The sequence below is a fragment of the Miniopterus natalensis genome, chromosome 1 (genome assembly GCF_054644295.1).
Source record: "Miniopterus natalensis isolate mMinNat1 chromosome 1, mMinNat1.hap1, whole genome shotgun sequence".
Taxonomy (NCBI): domain Eukaryota; kingdom Metazoa; phylum Chordata; class Mammalia; order Chiroptera; family Miniopteridae; genus Miniopterus; species Miniopterus natalensis.
Window position 1 is genome coordinate 125,918,074 of NC_142081.1, and position 13,502 is coordinate 125,931,575.

At 39.9% G+C, this 13,502-nt stretch overlaps 1 protein-coding gene across 2 annotated transcripts in view; it reads right to left on the reverse strand.

Moving 5' to 3' along the window:
* The window catches only part of LOC107540229 (sperm-associated antigen 6), a 51,237-nt gene that overhangs the window by 3,529 nt on the left and 34,206 nt on the right, over positions 1-13,502 (reverse strand). The window contains exons 9-10 of one of the 2 annotated variants that reach the window (XM_087815917.1): positions 3,342-3,458; positions 93-238 (exon numbers count right to left, since the gene is read on the reverse strand). In XM_087815917.1, the coding sequence (XP_087672043.1) occupies positions 93-238; positions 3,342-3,458 (263 nt within the window). The remainder of the gene's footprint in view (positions 1-92; positions 239-3,341; positions 3,459-13,502) is intronic. The other variant, XM_087815920.1, reaches the window with a different exon arrangement.

Genomic DNA, 13,502 nt, shown 5'->3' on the forward strand with positions numbered 1-13,502 from the left:
TAGGTCACATTTTGACACTGGATATGAAATGTAGGTTTGAAAACAGAAAAACCACATCATAATGTGAACTTCTCAAAGTCTACTTTTCCTACCTTACTATTTCCTCTGGGTAGCAGTTGTTAATGCTGTTGATGTATTCCTGGAGAAGAGACCCAGGTTCTGCTTTGATCTCCTGAACCTTTTTCAGTCCACCACTTGTTACAAAAAGTCGTCGAGCTTTGCTATCATGTGGCAGCACCTTGAAAAGCGAAGCACATGAAAATGTCAGCTTTGCACCCAAGCCAGTTTGGCCCAGTGGTTAGAGTGGTGACCTGCGGACTGAAGGGTCATGTACATGGGTTGCAGGCTCGATCCCCAGCCCCATGAGCCTAATTTGCTGATGATTAAAGTAAAATTCAGTCTCTTTAGAAATGTATGAGCTTTTTATGTTGTGCAGATGGAATAAAGGCGATGAACATGAGCAAAGGCAACGGAGATTTACTCATATGCATAAAACAAAGTGGTGTCCCTCCTTTGCTGACACCCATTCTAAATCTTTCCCCGACCTACAAAATTAAAGGCACACTCCTTAACAATGCCCAGGCCTTCTGGCACTCAGCAGCTAAATACCTCTCCAGCTTCCTTTCCCATTAATCTCTACCCCAGATTTTGTCAATAACCTCAAAGGGTACGCGCCAGGCCATCTCTCGCTTTGCCCTGCTGTTTCCTCTCCTAGGATTCCCTTCCCCTCCCATGCACCTCCCCACATTTCCTTGGCTAATTCTTGCTTACCTTTTAAGAGTCAGCTCAGGTGTTACTTCCTTTCAGAAACTTTCTCTGGGACACCCCTATTCCCTTATCCCAGGGAGAGTTAGGTACTTTTCTTCTTTCATTGCATTCTGTTAAACCCCATGCACTTGCCACATAATATTTTAATTATCAGTCTATATGTCTGTCGCACATAAATGTCATGAAGGCAGAAACTGCACCTTTACTCATTCATTTATTCCTCTCGTGCCTGGTGCCTAATAGATGCTCAATTAATGTTCAGCAAATGAATGAACATACTAAGGAGTAGACAAGAAAAGGAAATTGAGATGTTAAAGGGACAGAAGAAGAATCAGGAAAGCAAGGAATCAGCAAATCCGAGGTTTTAAGATGCAACCAGTGAGCACTAAAGAAGGTCCCTGGGTTTGACAGCGGGTCTATGTGTGGCGAGGACAGAGCCGGTGCGGATGAGGAAATTTACTCCGCATGGCTACAGCTGACCAGGCGAGGAAGGCTCGGAGGGGGTTCGCAGTGTGGGGATCCCCCTCTTCCTTGGTGGTCACTACTATTCCCTCTGACAGAAACACCCTTTCTTTGCCCGCCATTCCCACCCTTTCTTCAGAGCCAGCTTTTTTCACTTGTACTTGCTCCACTGAGTCCCCCGGGAGCACCTCGGTGCACTCCTTATTCCTTCTTTCTAAGATGAGTTTATCAGGAAGTCTCGCACCCTGATTTTCTAACTGTTTCTTCTCGTCTCCCCAGCTAAGTTATAAAGTTCCTTGGAGAAGAACTTTGTCTTATTCTTTTTTGTCTCTCTCAGAGCTTTACAGGGTACATGTAGGCATTTAACAAATACTTAAAACTGCAAAAGGAGCGGGCTAATAGAATGTTAATACACATCACAATAAAAGACAATAAAAGATTACACTAGTATATATTTCAAAAAAGGGAATGGTTGCCTGGCCGGGCGTGGCTCAGCGGTTGAGCGTCCACCTGGGATCCAGGCGATCGGGGTTCGATTCCTGGTCAGGGCACATGCCTGAGTTGCGATCAGTGACTCTCTCACATTGATGTTTCTATCTCTCTCTCCCTCTCCTTTCCTCTCTCTGAAATCAATAAAGATATTTTTTTTTAAAAAAAGCAAAAAATTCTTAAAAAAAAAAAAAAAAGGAATGGTCTGCAGATATATCAGTTTTTAATATGTTTTTGGCCTGGAGAGTTTTCATCCCTCCTATGTCTGTCCCCAGCCACAGTAAACTATCTTTTTACCTCCCACCTGGCTTTCCCTCCTCTTTCTAGTGCTCTGGTATCTTTAGATTAAGAAAACACAAAATTCTGCCTGAAGCAAATACTCCCAAAGGCATATTTATAAGAGTACATAATATGAGGTATGTCTTTATTTTATCTTGGCTATCCAACCTTCCACAAATCTCACTGATTAATTTTTATTTACTTTAGTGACTGATTTTTAACTCTTAATTTTGGTTAATGTTCATTTTTATGTGCCTGGGATTGAGCTAAACTATTTTCATATAACATCTCATTTAACTTTACAATGATCCTATGAAGTAGGTATTCTTATTACCCCATTTTATGGGGAATCATACTAAGGTTTAGAAAGGTTTAAGACTCTGATAAAGATATTACAGCTTGTAAATGTAAATCCAGGTACCCCAACTCCACAGCTTGAGCTCAGAGCTACAGACTCCATTTTCTTAAATATCCTGAGCCCAATTTAACCAGTTCTTTTTTTAAAAATTTTTAAATTTTTTATTGATTTCAGAGGGGCAGAGGGAGAGAGAGAGAGAAACATCAATGGTGAGAGAGAGTCATTATCTTCTGCCTCCTGCATGCCCCCTGCTGGGGACTGAGCCTGCAAAACCCGGGCATGTGACTTGACTGGGAATCGAATCTCAATCTCCTAGGTTGATGCTCAACCACTGAGCCACATCAGCTGGGCTAACCAGTTCTTGATAGCTTAGGATCACACCCTGGCCATCAGTGGCTGTGGTAAGGCAGTCATTCTCTCTCAGCCTTTGCTATCAGTAGTCAGTCCTGCTGGCTAGCGGCTTGACCTTCCTACCATACTACTTTCAATCTGCAATAATCTAAGAAATATGAACGCTTCATTTGTTAAAATTATTTGTAAAATAAGTCAGTAAACTTCAAATGACTAAGAGCATCTCTGGTAAGTGCATTAACTTTGTGCAGAAAATTTCAGTGGCTCAGAGACTTTTCTCTTTTTTTTACAAGACCTTTGCAGTGTTCCCAGATGAGTGAGGCTAACAGACACCAGGGAAATTACTAAAAGTTACTTATCAATGTAAATTATGTATATTATGAGGTTTTTATGTGTTGACACACTATTTACTCCCCAAGAACACTAAAAAGAGGGTACAGAGATTGTGAGGAGAAAGGAAGTGTGAATTATGTATGTGTGAATTTTATTCATCTGTGTTACCATCCCTGTCAATACAATCAATGAGAGTTAAGTAGGAGAACACTGCTCCCATCTTACGGAAGAAAACATTGACCAACAATGTTACTTCATTTTCATTTTCTTCACCCACTTGCAGGCTAAGAGCTCTTCTTACCTTACTGAACTGTCCGACCACATGCTTCAGAATATTGGGAGGAGCATCATAGAGAAATGGCTCAAGGGCTGGTAAGTAGGTGCATTTTTGTAAGATACTCTTTATGGCTTTTTTACTCTATGAAAACACAAAGCAAAATACATACCAAAGTAAGCAATCAGTTAAAGCTTGACCAAATTCATGTCTCATGTTCCTGGAGTTTGAAAACAAAATCAGTTTCCTGGTTTAAGCTATAGTTGTTTCATTTTTAAAAAGAGTTGTCAGAAAAACTATCTTACATTGATTTTATCATAGAATAAATACCCTGCCAGTTGTCTTTGTGTCAAATTTTAAAACATATAGTGTATTATTGAGCTCTTAAAATACCTATGAGGAAATTAAAATTAGAAATCATAAAGCTACAGACAAAATTAATATGTATTACATTTTATTAGAGTAAAAATTTGTATATGTGAAGCTGTGAGATAACTAATCTCCTATTCCTTCCAATCAACAAATGAGAAAATACTTGGTTTAGTATAGAAAGCCATCATCAGGCATTCTGTGTTCTCCAAAAGGCCTCATGGCTTATAGGTATGTAGTCAGGAATATCCTACTGTGTGCATTATTCAGTGAGCATTTGCAGATATGCTGCTATAGATCATGGGTAGAAATTGCCCCACTCACAGACAGAAGCACAATAGAATCTCTTCAACTGTAGAGGAAAGCTCAACAATAGTGAGTGTATCACCCACAAGCAAAAGAACAGGAACCCGCAGGTACCTTTCCCACCACCCCCCAGCACTCTGTATTTCATGGTGACACCACATGGTGCTGCCATCTGCCAAAAGTGTGGCTGAAGAAGGGCTCTGATGTGACTGGAGCACATCCCTGCAGCCAGCTCTAAGGCCAGAGCTGGTTGTGATTCTGTTTCCTTGTATTAAAGTCAGCCCCCTTCACTTTGGAAGGCTGTACAATTGGGTTTATCTACAGCTGTTTCCACTAGAAATCCACATCTGCTTGTGTGCGTGTGGTTTGTGCTTCAGGACCAGGATCCTGACAACCGTTCCTCTGATCACCTGTTCTCTCTCTGAGGCCTTAGCTGACCTGATCTTCTGGAATCTTACTATTCAACAGTTAGCGATGCTCTTGAATGTCAAGGAGCATTTTGATTTTCACACCATGAATTCTATAGTTGATAAATGGATTCTGCAAAACCTTTCATCACATTTGTGCTCTCTAATAAAGGAACTCTTGAATTTATGGTTTCCCAGAGACCCAGACTAAGCAGTCTTGTAATCTCTTATCTCTTGACATATTTGTGTCTAAAATATTGTTTTATAAACTAGATTAAATAAAACGAGTTAAGTAATGCAGCCCAAATTTTTCCACCAGTATTATAACAAGTTGGAATTAAACTCTCAATTCCCAACACACCTAGTTACCTTTCTGATGAACCATCTTAGGATCATGGTGAGTTCAGCAGGTCAACAAATTTAACTTAACTGGTGACAAGGTCAACTAACAGTATAGCAGAGATCACATTCACCGTACCAGCAGACAGCCGTAATCTAACAGTTCCAAATTGGTGATATACTGTCAAGTTATTAATCAAGAACCCTCTAATTAGAGGGCTAGAGCTTCGAATGACACTAAAAATTCACTGAGCTTTACTATCCTTTGTCAAGAAATAAACTAGATTTATGACTATATATACTTCTATATTAGGAATGTATGTCATGGTTAATAATCAGCTGTATTATCCAGCATGAAAGGAATATCAGTATAGTAATTAAGATTTTGTTTACTTGTTAATTTCTGGGTTTAAGATTTTTAACATCTTTATTGAGATACACCTTACCGTAAATTCATTCATTTAACTTGTTCAGTGGTTTTTGGGTAAATTTACAGAGTTGTGTACCATCAATACAATCTTGCTTTAGAATATTTTCATCATCCCAGAAAGAAACTTCATGCCTATCTGTAGTCATTCCCTATTCCCTTACCCACTTATCTCCACCATCCCCAGGCAACTACTAACCTAATTTCTGTCTATAAATTAGACTTTTCTGGACAATTTATATAAATAAAATCACATGATGTGTGAACTTTTGAGTCTGGCTTTCTTATTTAAGTACAATGTTGATGAGGTTCATCCATGTTATAGCATGTATCAGTACTTAATTCCTTTTATTGTTAATAGTATTCCATTATACATGTTTACCACATTTTGCTTATTCATTCACCAGTTGGTGGACATTTGGGTTGTTTCCACTTTGGGTATTATGAATAATGCTGCTATGAAGATTCATATACAAGTCCATTTCTCTTGGAAAGAGACCTGGGAACGGAGTTGTTGCATGTTGATGGAAAATTTATGTTTAACATTTTGAGAAGCTGCCAAACTGTTTTCCAGTGTAACTGTAACATTTTACATTCACAATAATGTTGAGAAGGTTCAAGATTCTCCACATGATGGTCAACACTTATTTCTGTCCATTTTATTAATTATAGTCATTCTTGTGGGTATGAAGTATCTCATAATGGTTTTGATTTGCATTTCCCTAGTGACTAATGATGTTTGGCATATTTTCATGTGCTGATTGGCCATTTGTATATCTTCTTTGGGGAAACTTCTATTCAAATCTTTGCCTAATGTTTGGGTTATTTGTCTTATTATTTCATTGCAAGAGCCCTTTATATATTTTGAATACAAGTCCTTTCTCAAATATGTGATTTGCAAATATTTTTCCAAGTCTCTTCATTTTCTTCTCAGTGTTGTCTTTTGAAGCATACAGGTTTTTAATTTTGATGAAAACCAATTTATCAGTATTTTCTTTATCACTTGTGCTTTCGGTGTCATATCTAAGAAATAGGTGCCTAATCCAGGGTACAAAGATTTACTCCTATGTTTTGTCTAAGAGTTTATAGTCTTAACTCATATTTAGATATATGATCCATTTTAAGTTAATTCTGGTGTATGGTATGAAACAAGAATTGTCCCATTACCATTTGCTAAAAATACTATCCTTTTCACATTAAATTGCCTTGGCAGCTGTGTGAAAAATCAGTTGACCAAAAAAGAGTCTATTTCAGGTTCTCAAATCAATTACACTGATACAGACGTCTTTCTGTTAGTACCACACTATCTTTATTACTGTAGCTTTGCAGTAAGTTTTGAAATTAAGCAGTGTAAGTCCTTCTTTTTCAAGATTGTTTTGGACAGTCTGGGTTCTTTGCATTTCCATGTGAATTTTAGAGTCAGCTTTTCAATGGGGGGTGGGAGGAGGGGAGCCACCTGGGATTTTGACAGAGACTGGGTTGAATATAGATCAATTGGGGGAGTATTGCCATCTTAGTGATACTGAATCTTCCAATCCATAAACATGGAATGCCTCTCTATTCAGATTTTCTTTAAATTTTTTTTAAATTTTATTTTATTTTATTATTATTATTTTTCCCTTTTAAATTATCTTTATTGTTGGGAGTATTACAGGTATACCATTTTCCCCTGCAATTGACCCCCTCCACTTCGCTCCCACCCCCTCCCCAGGTCTTCATCCTGTTATTGACTGTGTCCATGGGTTATGCATATATGCATATAACTTCTTTGGTTAATCTCTTCCCACCCTCCACCCCCCTTCCCTCTTTCCTCTGAAATATGATTGTCTGTTGCATGCGTCAATGTCTCTGGATCTATTTAGTTCATCAGATTCTTTTGTTGATTAGCTTCTTCTTAAAGAAGACCCTTCAACATTTCCTGTAGTGCTGGTCTGGTGGTGGTGAACTCCTTTAGCTTTTTCTTATCTGTGAAGCTCTTTATTTGACCTTCAATTCTAAATGATAGCTTTGCTGGGTAGAGCAATCTTGGTTGTAGTTCCATGTTTTTCATCACTTTGAATATCTCTTGCCACTCCCTTCTGGCCTGCAAAGTTTCTGTTGAGAAATCAACTGACAGTCGTATGGGGGCTCCCTTGTAGGTAACTAATTGCTTTTCTCTTGCTGCTTTTAAGATTCTCTCTTTGTCTTTAACCTTTGGCATTTTAATTATGATGTGTCTTGGTGTGGGCCTCTTTGGGTTCCTCTTCTTTGGGACCCTCTGTGCTTCCTGGACTTGTAAGTCGATTTCTTTCCCCAGGTAGGGGAAGTTTTCTGTAATTATTTTTTCAAATAGGTTTTCAATTCCTTGGCCTCTTTCTGCCTCTTCTGGCACCCCAATAATACCAATGTTGGGCCTCTTGAAGTTGTCCCAGAGGCTCCTTATACTATTTTCTTATTTCTGGATTCTTTTTTTTTTTCCTCACCTGGTTGGGTGTTTTTTGTTTCCTCATGTTCCAAATTGCTGATTTGATTCTCAGCATCCTCTACTCTACTGTTGATTCCCTGTAAATTATTCTTCAGTCCAGTTCCTGTAGCCTTTATTTCAAATTGGTACTTTATTATGTTATCGATTTTCTCAGTTATTTCCCTAACCATCTGCTTAAACATCCTTATAACCAAAATTCTGAACTCTGTATCTGTTAGCTTGCTTGGATCTATTTCATTTAGTTCGTCTTCTAGAGATTTCTTCTGTTCTTTCCTTTGTGACATGTTTCTTTGCCTCCACATTTTTGCTGCTTCCAGGTGTTTGTTTCTATGTATTAGGTAGAGCTGCTACGTCTCCTGGAATATGTAGAGTGGCTTTGTGTAGTAGGTGTCCTGTAGGGTCCAGTGGCTCAGCCTCCTAAGTCACCTGAGCTGGGCCTTCTAGGTGCTCCCCTGTGTGGGCTGTGTGCACTGTTCTGTTGTAGTTGAGCCTTGGTTGCTGTTGGCGTCACTGGGAGGAATTGACGCCCAGGCCAATGAGCTGTGAGGACCAGCTGCAACTACAGCCAAAGAGCTGCTGTGCCGGAGACACCCCTATGGAGCAGGATTTACTTCAGTGGAGCTTTGGTGTTCACCAAGTGCACCCCTTGAGTGTGTCACTCCTGGATGTGGTAGGGTTGTAATCCAGCGTAGTCGAGTCTGACCAGCAGGTGCACTGTCTCTGGGGCCTCCGGGAAGGTGCAGAGTCAGCCTGTGCCAGTGCCTTGCCCAGGGCCACCCAGCATGAGCTACACAGCAAACCGTAGTTGGCTGCTACTTGTGCTGGGCTTGGAGGTGCCCAGGAGAGGCCAAGCTATGAGCCAATGCAGCTGCCGCTAGTGCCAGGCCTGGGGCCACTTATCAAGCTGTATGGGGCATGCTGCTGCTTGTTTGAGATATTTAGGAAAGTCCTAAGCATGAGGCTCGAGAGGCCACTTGAACAGAAAAGCCCCTGGAAATGGCCTGGATGAGCTGCAGGTGGGGAGGGGCGGGGCCTCCGGGAATCACGGGGCGGGGCCAAAGGTGTGGGTCAGGTGCTGGCGATTCAAATATGGCGCCTGCCTGCCGGCTGTGTGCGGGGAGGACTTGCCAAAGGAGCAATGGCCTCTGCAGCTCTTCTGCCTGGGAGGAAGCTGCTCCTCCACCTCTCGCCCGGATTCCAGGCAGGTTAGTTCCTCCCCGAGTGTCCCGGGTCCTTTCAAGCTGCTGCCCGGCGCTGGGCTCAGAGGGAGCGTCCGAGTGAGTCCGTGCCGGGCCCTTTAGAGGAGCTGCTGGGGCTCCCGCAGCCTCCAGGACCCTCAGCCACAGTCCCCGCTGGTTTCACGGCCCGGAGTTGTGGGGATGTCTCTTCCCGGCCTGGAGCCCTGGGCTGGGGGCCTGCTGTGGGGCTGGGACCCTCCCTCCTCTGGGAAAACTCCGCCGCCGAGATTCCCTTCCAGGTTTCAACCTCGGCACCGGGTGTGGTCCTGCGGCCGCATCTCTGTGATCCAGCCCTGATCCGCCCAGGTCCCCGCCCCTCCTACCGGTCTCGGTGCTTCTCCAGGTCCCTGGTTGTGGGGCTTCTGTTCAGCCAGATCTCAGGAGGCTCTGAGTGACGGTGGTTCTGTGTTTTAGATGTGATTTTGATGTGGTTGCGGGAGGAGGCGGGTGCAGCTGTTACCTACGCCGCCATCTGGTTTCTCCTCCCCAGATTTTCTTTAAATTTTTAAATAATGTTTTTTCAGTATCCAAGTTTTCAGTATACAAATCTTATACTTCTTTTGTTAAACTTATTCCTAAGTAACTTATTCTTTTTGATGCTACTGTGAATAAAACTATTTTCTTAATTTCACATTTGACTGATCATTATTAGCATATGGAAATAAAATTGATTTTTATATTTTGATCTCATATACTATAATTTTGTTGAACTCATTACTTCTAATATGTGTGTGTGTGTGTATTCCGTAGGATCTTGTACATACAAGATCATGTCATATGTTGGATTTAAAATTTGGCAGCCTTTAGTAAATGTGCTTTATGTTAGGTTATTTATGGCTGTGAGCAAAATAAAATAGTTCTTACAACTTTATACTTTGATTGGACAGAAATTATATGAGGTTAACAAACCCTTTTATTTACTTAAATCAGTAAATCAAGTAATATCTTACTTTGAACTAATAAATAACAGATTATACATTTTGCTAATTGTCACTGCATTTAGTAGCTAGTGTTTACCCTTAGTCATGCATAATATATGATGATGTCAGAGAAGGAGTCATGAGCTATCTATTTAGGGCAACCTGAGTTTGAGCCTGGTTTTCCTATGAACTAGCATAGCATCTACAGTTCCCTGTTCATTCATTTTCTGTCATTTCTTAAAACTGACTCTGTTCACACTGATCAAAGCTGTTGTGAAAAACCACAGTAAGGCCCAGCCAGCATGACTCGATGGTTGAGTATCGACCTAGGATCCAGGAGATCGGTCAGGGCACATACCCGGGTTGCAGGCTCGATCCCCCAGTGGGGGGGGGCATGCAGGAGGCAGCCGATCAATGACTGTCTCTCATTATTGATGTTTCTCTCTCTCTGTCTTCCTCTCTCTCTGAAATCAATAATAAATAAAAAAACCCGCAGTAAGTGACTAACAACACTATATTTTACTTCTTAACAATACACATAAGAATAGTAATTAGCAAAATAAAATTGTCAATACAAACACTTGATACCATTTCAATTTTCATACAAAAAATGAGAGGAATAATAAAATTATTCATTATTAATTGCTTAATGGATGACTATTAATAAAAACTGTTTCAAATAAAAAATGTTTCTTACTCGAAAGTTAAATAATGATGTTCTGAAAGTGTTCTGGCCAAAAGGGTTATAACGAAAGGGGAACAGGAATAAATTTTGTGACCGTGGATTAGGCAAAGTCTCTTATATAGCTCCAACTGCACAAGCAACAAAAGGAAAAAATATATAAATTAAATTTCATTAAAATTTAAAAGTGTTTTGCTGCAAATGATACCATCAAGAAACTGATAAGACAATCCACAGATTGGGAGAAAATACTTGTAAACCATATACCTTATAAGTACTTGTACCCAGAATATATAAAGAACCGTTACAACTCAAGACTAGCCTTAGTTTTAAATGGGCAAAGAGTCTGATTAGAAGTTTCTCCAAAGATGATCTATGAATGGCCAATAAACAAATGAAAAGATTTTCAATATCATTAACTGTTGGGAGCCGGTGACGTGTCTGGACATGGTCGACGCCACCTGAGGGCCTGGAGCCAGGGACTCGACCCTCCCCACAAGTTCCTGTGAGGAGTCGAAATAAAGATAATTACCAAGGTCTGGGCTCATGCAGGAGGCAGGATATTTACGCTGAAAGTGTGTTTTGCAGCCTTGAAAGAACTACTTTGTGTCACCCTCACCTCATTACCAGTTGTTTGTTACTCACTATATAATAAAGGCTTGAAGCCATTTGGGGTGCACCTCATTGGAGGGCAGCCCTCCTGACCCCATGACTTTGTTTGTCTCTCTAATTCCCGCCGCTCGAACTCAGGTTTGTTCGTCTTTCAGGCTGGTTCCTGACAATTAGCCATCAGGGAAATACAAATCAAAACCACAATGAGACCTACAAGGATGGCTATAATAAAAAAACAAATATAAGTGCTGACAAGGATGTGGAAATTGAAATCCACATACATTGCTGATGGGAATACAAACTGGTGCTCGCATTGGAAAACAGTTTGGCGGTTTCTCAAAATGTTAGCTGTCATGTGAGCTAGCAATTACACTGCTCAGTACCTACCCAAGAGAAATAAAAACAGCCCACACAAAAACTTGTACAATAATGTTCATAGCAACATGATTCATAATAGTCAAAGAGTAGAAACAACCCAAATGCTTATCACTTGGTAAATGGCGAAACAAAATGTGGTGTATCAATGTAATAAAATATTATTTTGCAACAGGAACAAAATATTGATATATGCTATACAAGAATGAGCCTTGAAACTTATGCTAAGTGAAAGCAAACAGGCACAAAAGGCCACATGTATTGTATGACTCACTTTATCTTATTTTAGTTTATCTTTATTGCTGAAAGTATTACAGATATTGAACCCTTCTATCCTGCACCTGACCAACCCCCAGCCTTCCCTATACTATCGCCTGTATCCTCGGGTTATGCATTTATGCCTGTAAATTCTTTGACTAATCTCTCCCCACCCACTCCCCACCCCCTGCCTTCCCTCTGAGATTCCTCAGTCTGCCTCTGGATCTATTCTGTTCATCAGTTTATTGTGATACTTGTCTTTCTCTGACTGGCTTATTTTGCTTAGCATAGTACTCTCCAGTTGAATGTTTCATTTTAAATTAAATCTCCAGAAGACACAAATACACAAAGGCAGAAAGTAAATTAATGGTGCCTGGGGTTAGGTTAGGGCAATATGGAGTGATGGCTAATGGGGGAATAAATATGCTCTAAAATTAGACTGAGGTGTGGCTGCACAATTCTGTGAATATAAAAGCCAATGATTTTATACTTTAAATGGATAAGCTATATGGTATATGAATAATATTTCAATAAAGCTGCTAAAAAATTAAAGGGAACAGCCATCATAATAAGAACACAATAAATCAAGGAATTATCTTTGAAATAGTTTTATAAATAAGGTGATAGAATGAACTTACTCAAATGCCAAAACTAACATGGAACATTTCAATAGGATGCCTCTAACTCAAAACAAATGAAAATGCAGTTGCCTGAATATCTAAAAAATATATGTAGGTAAGCTTATTAAATAAAAGACGTTTTATCAGTTTTTAATCACGTATTTGAAATACCACAGGCACAGACATAGAGTAAGGCTACGTAAAAATGTGCAAGAAATTTCAAGGGGCTGCTCATTGGTCTCTTGGACCAGAACCGATTAGAGAATGCTTACAGAAGTGATAAGCCTCTGGACAAAATAAACTTCAACATGGCCTTATAATCTGAAAGCTGCTGCAGGGTAACAAATGAGAAACACCATTAGTTCCTGAAGCTCCTGCCTTTTCCCTACTGAGATGGTGTCGAATCAGACAGACTTGGATTCTCATCTACCAACTGACAGAATCCAAGAGACCTTGAGGTAGGAAAAAAAGGGTGATCCAGTCCCTACATGAAGAAAATATTTGGATGGACTTAAAGCCTTGGAAGATTGCTAATAGGACAACGACAGACAGAACTGAATTTAATACCCAGTGTATTTCCTGAAAGTAAATATTGTATCAAATGTAGGCCAAAGGAACCTTAACTTCTATTAGTAAACCTAAATATTTTACTAAAACCACCTTTGTTAAAATAAAACACAATAAAAATTGTATTTTACTCCAGTGATATTTTTATGTCATAATATCAAAATAACTTATTTAAAAGTGAGTTATATAACTTAGTATATAAAGTATATGGGGTGTGTAAAAGTAGGTTTACAGTTGTGAGTACATGAAACAGTTTATTCTTGTATCATTTATTAATTATTGTATTTATTTGTATTACAGTTGTAAACATACTTCCCCCACCCCTGTACAGTGCTACCTGATAGACTATTTGCAAGGGTTCTCAGCTATAATTACTCTCGACTCCACTATTATTCATGCTCTAGCTCACACATTCCTTTATTTCCAAAACTTACAGGAAAATGAAACTGTTAAGTGCAGGAATCTGAAAGTGATAGAGACTTTTTGGGGGATATTAATAATGTATCTGTGGAAAATCTAGAAGTTGAACATAATTATATTACAACCAGGGCAGCACAGCTTATGCCTGTAGAGACCCTGCAGAGGCCAGAGTCATTGGATCACT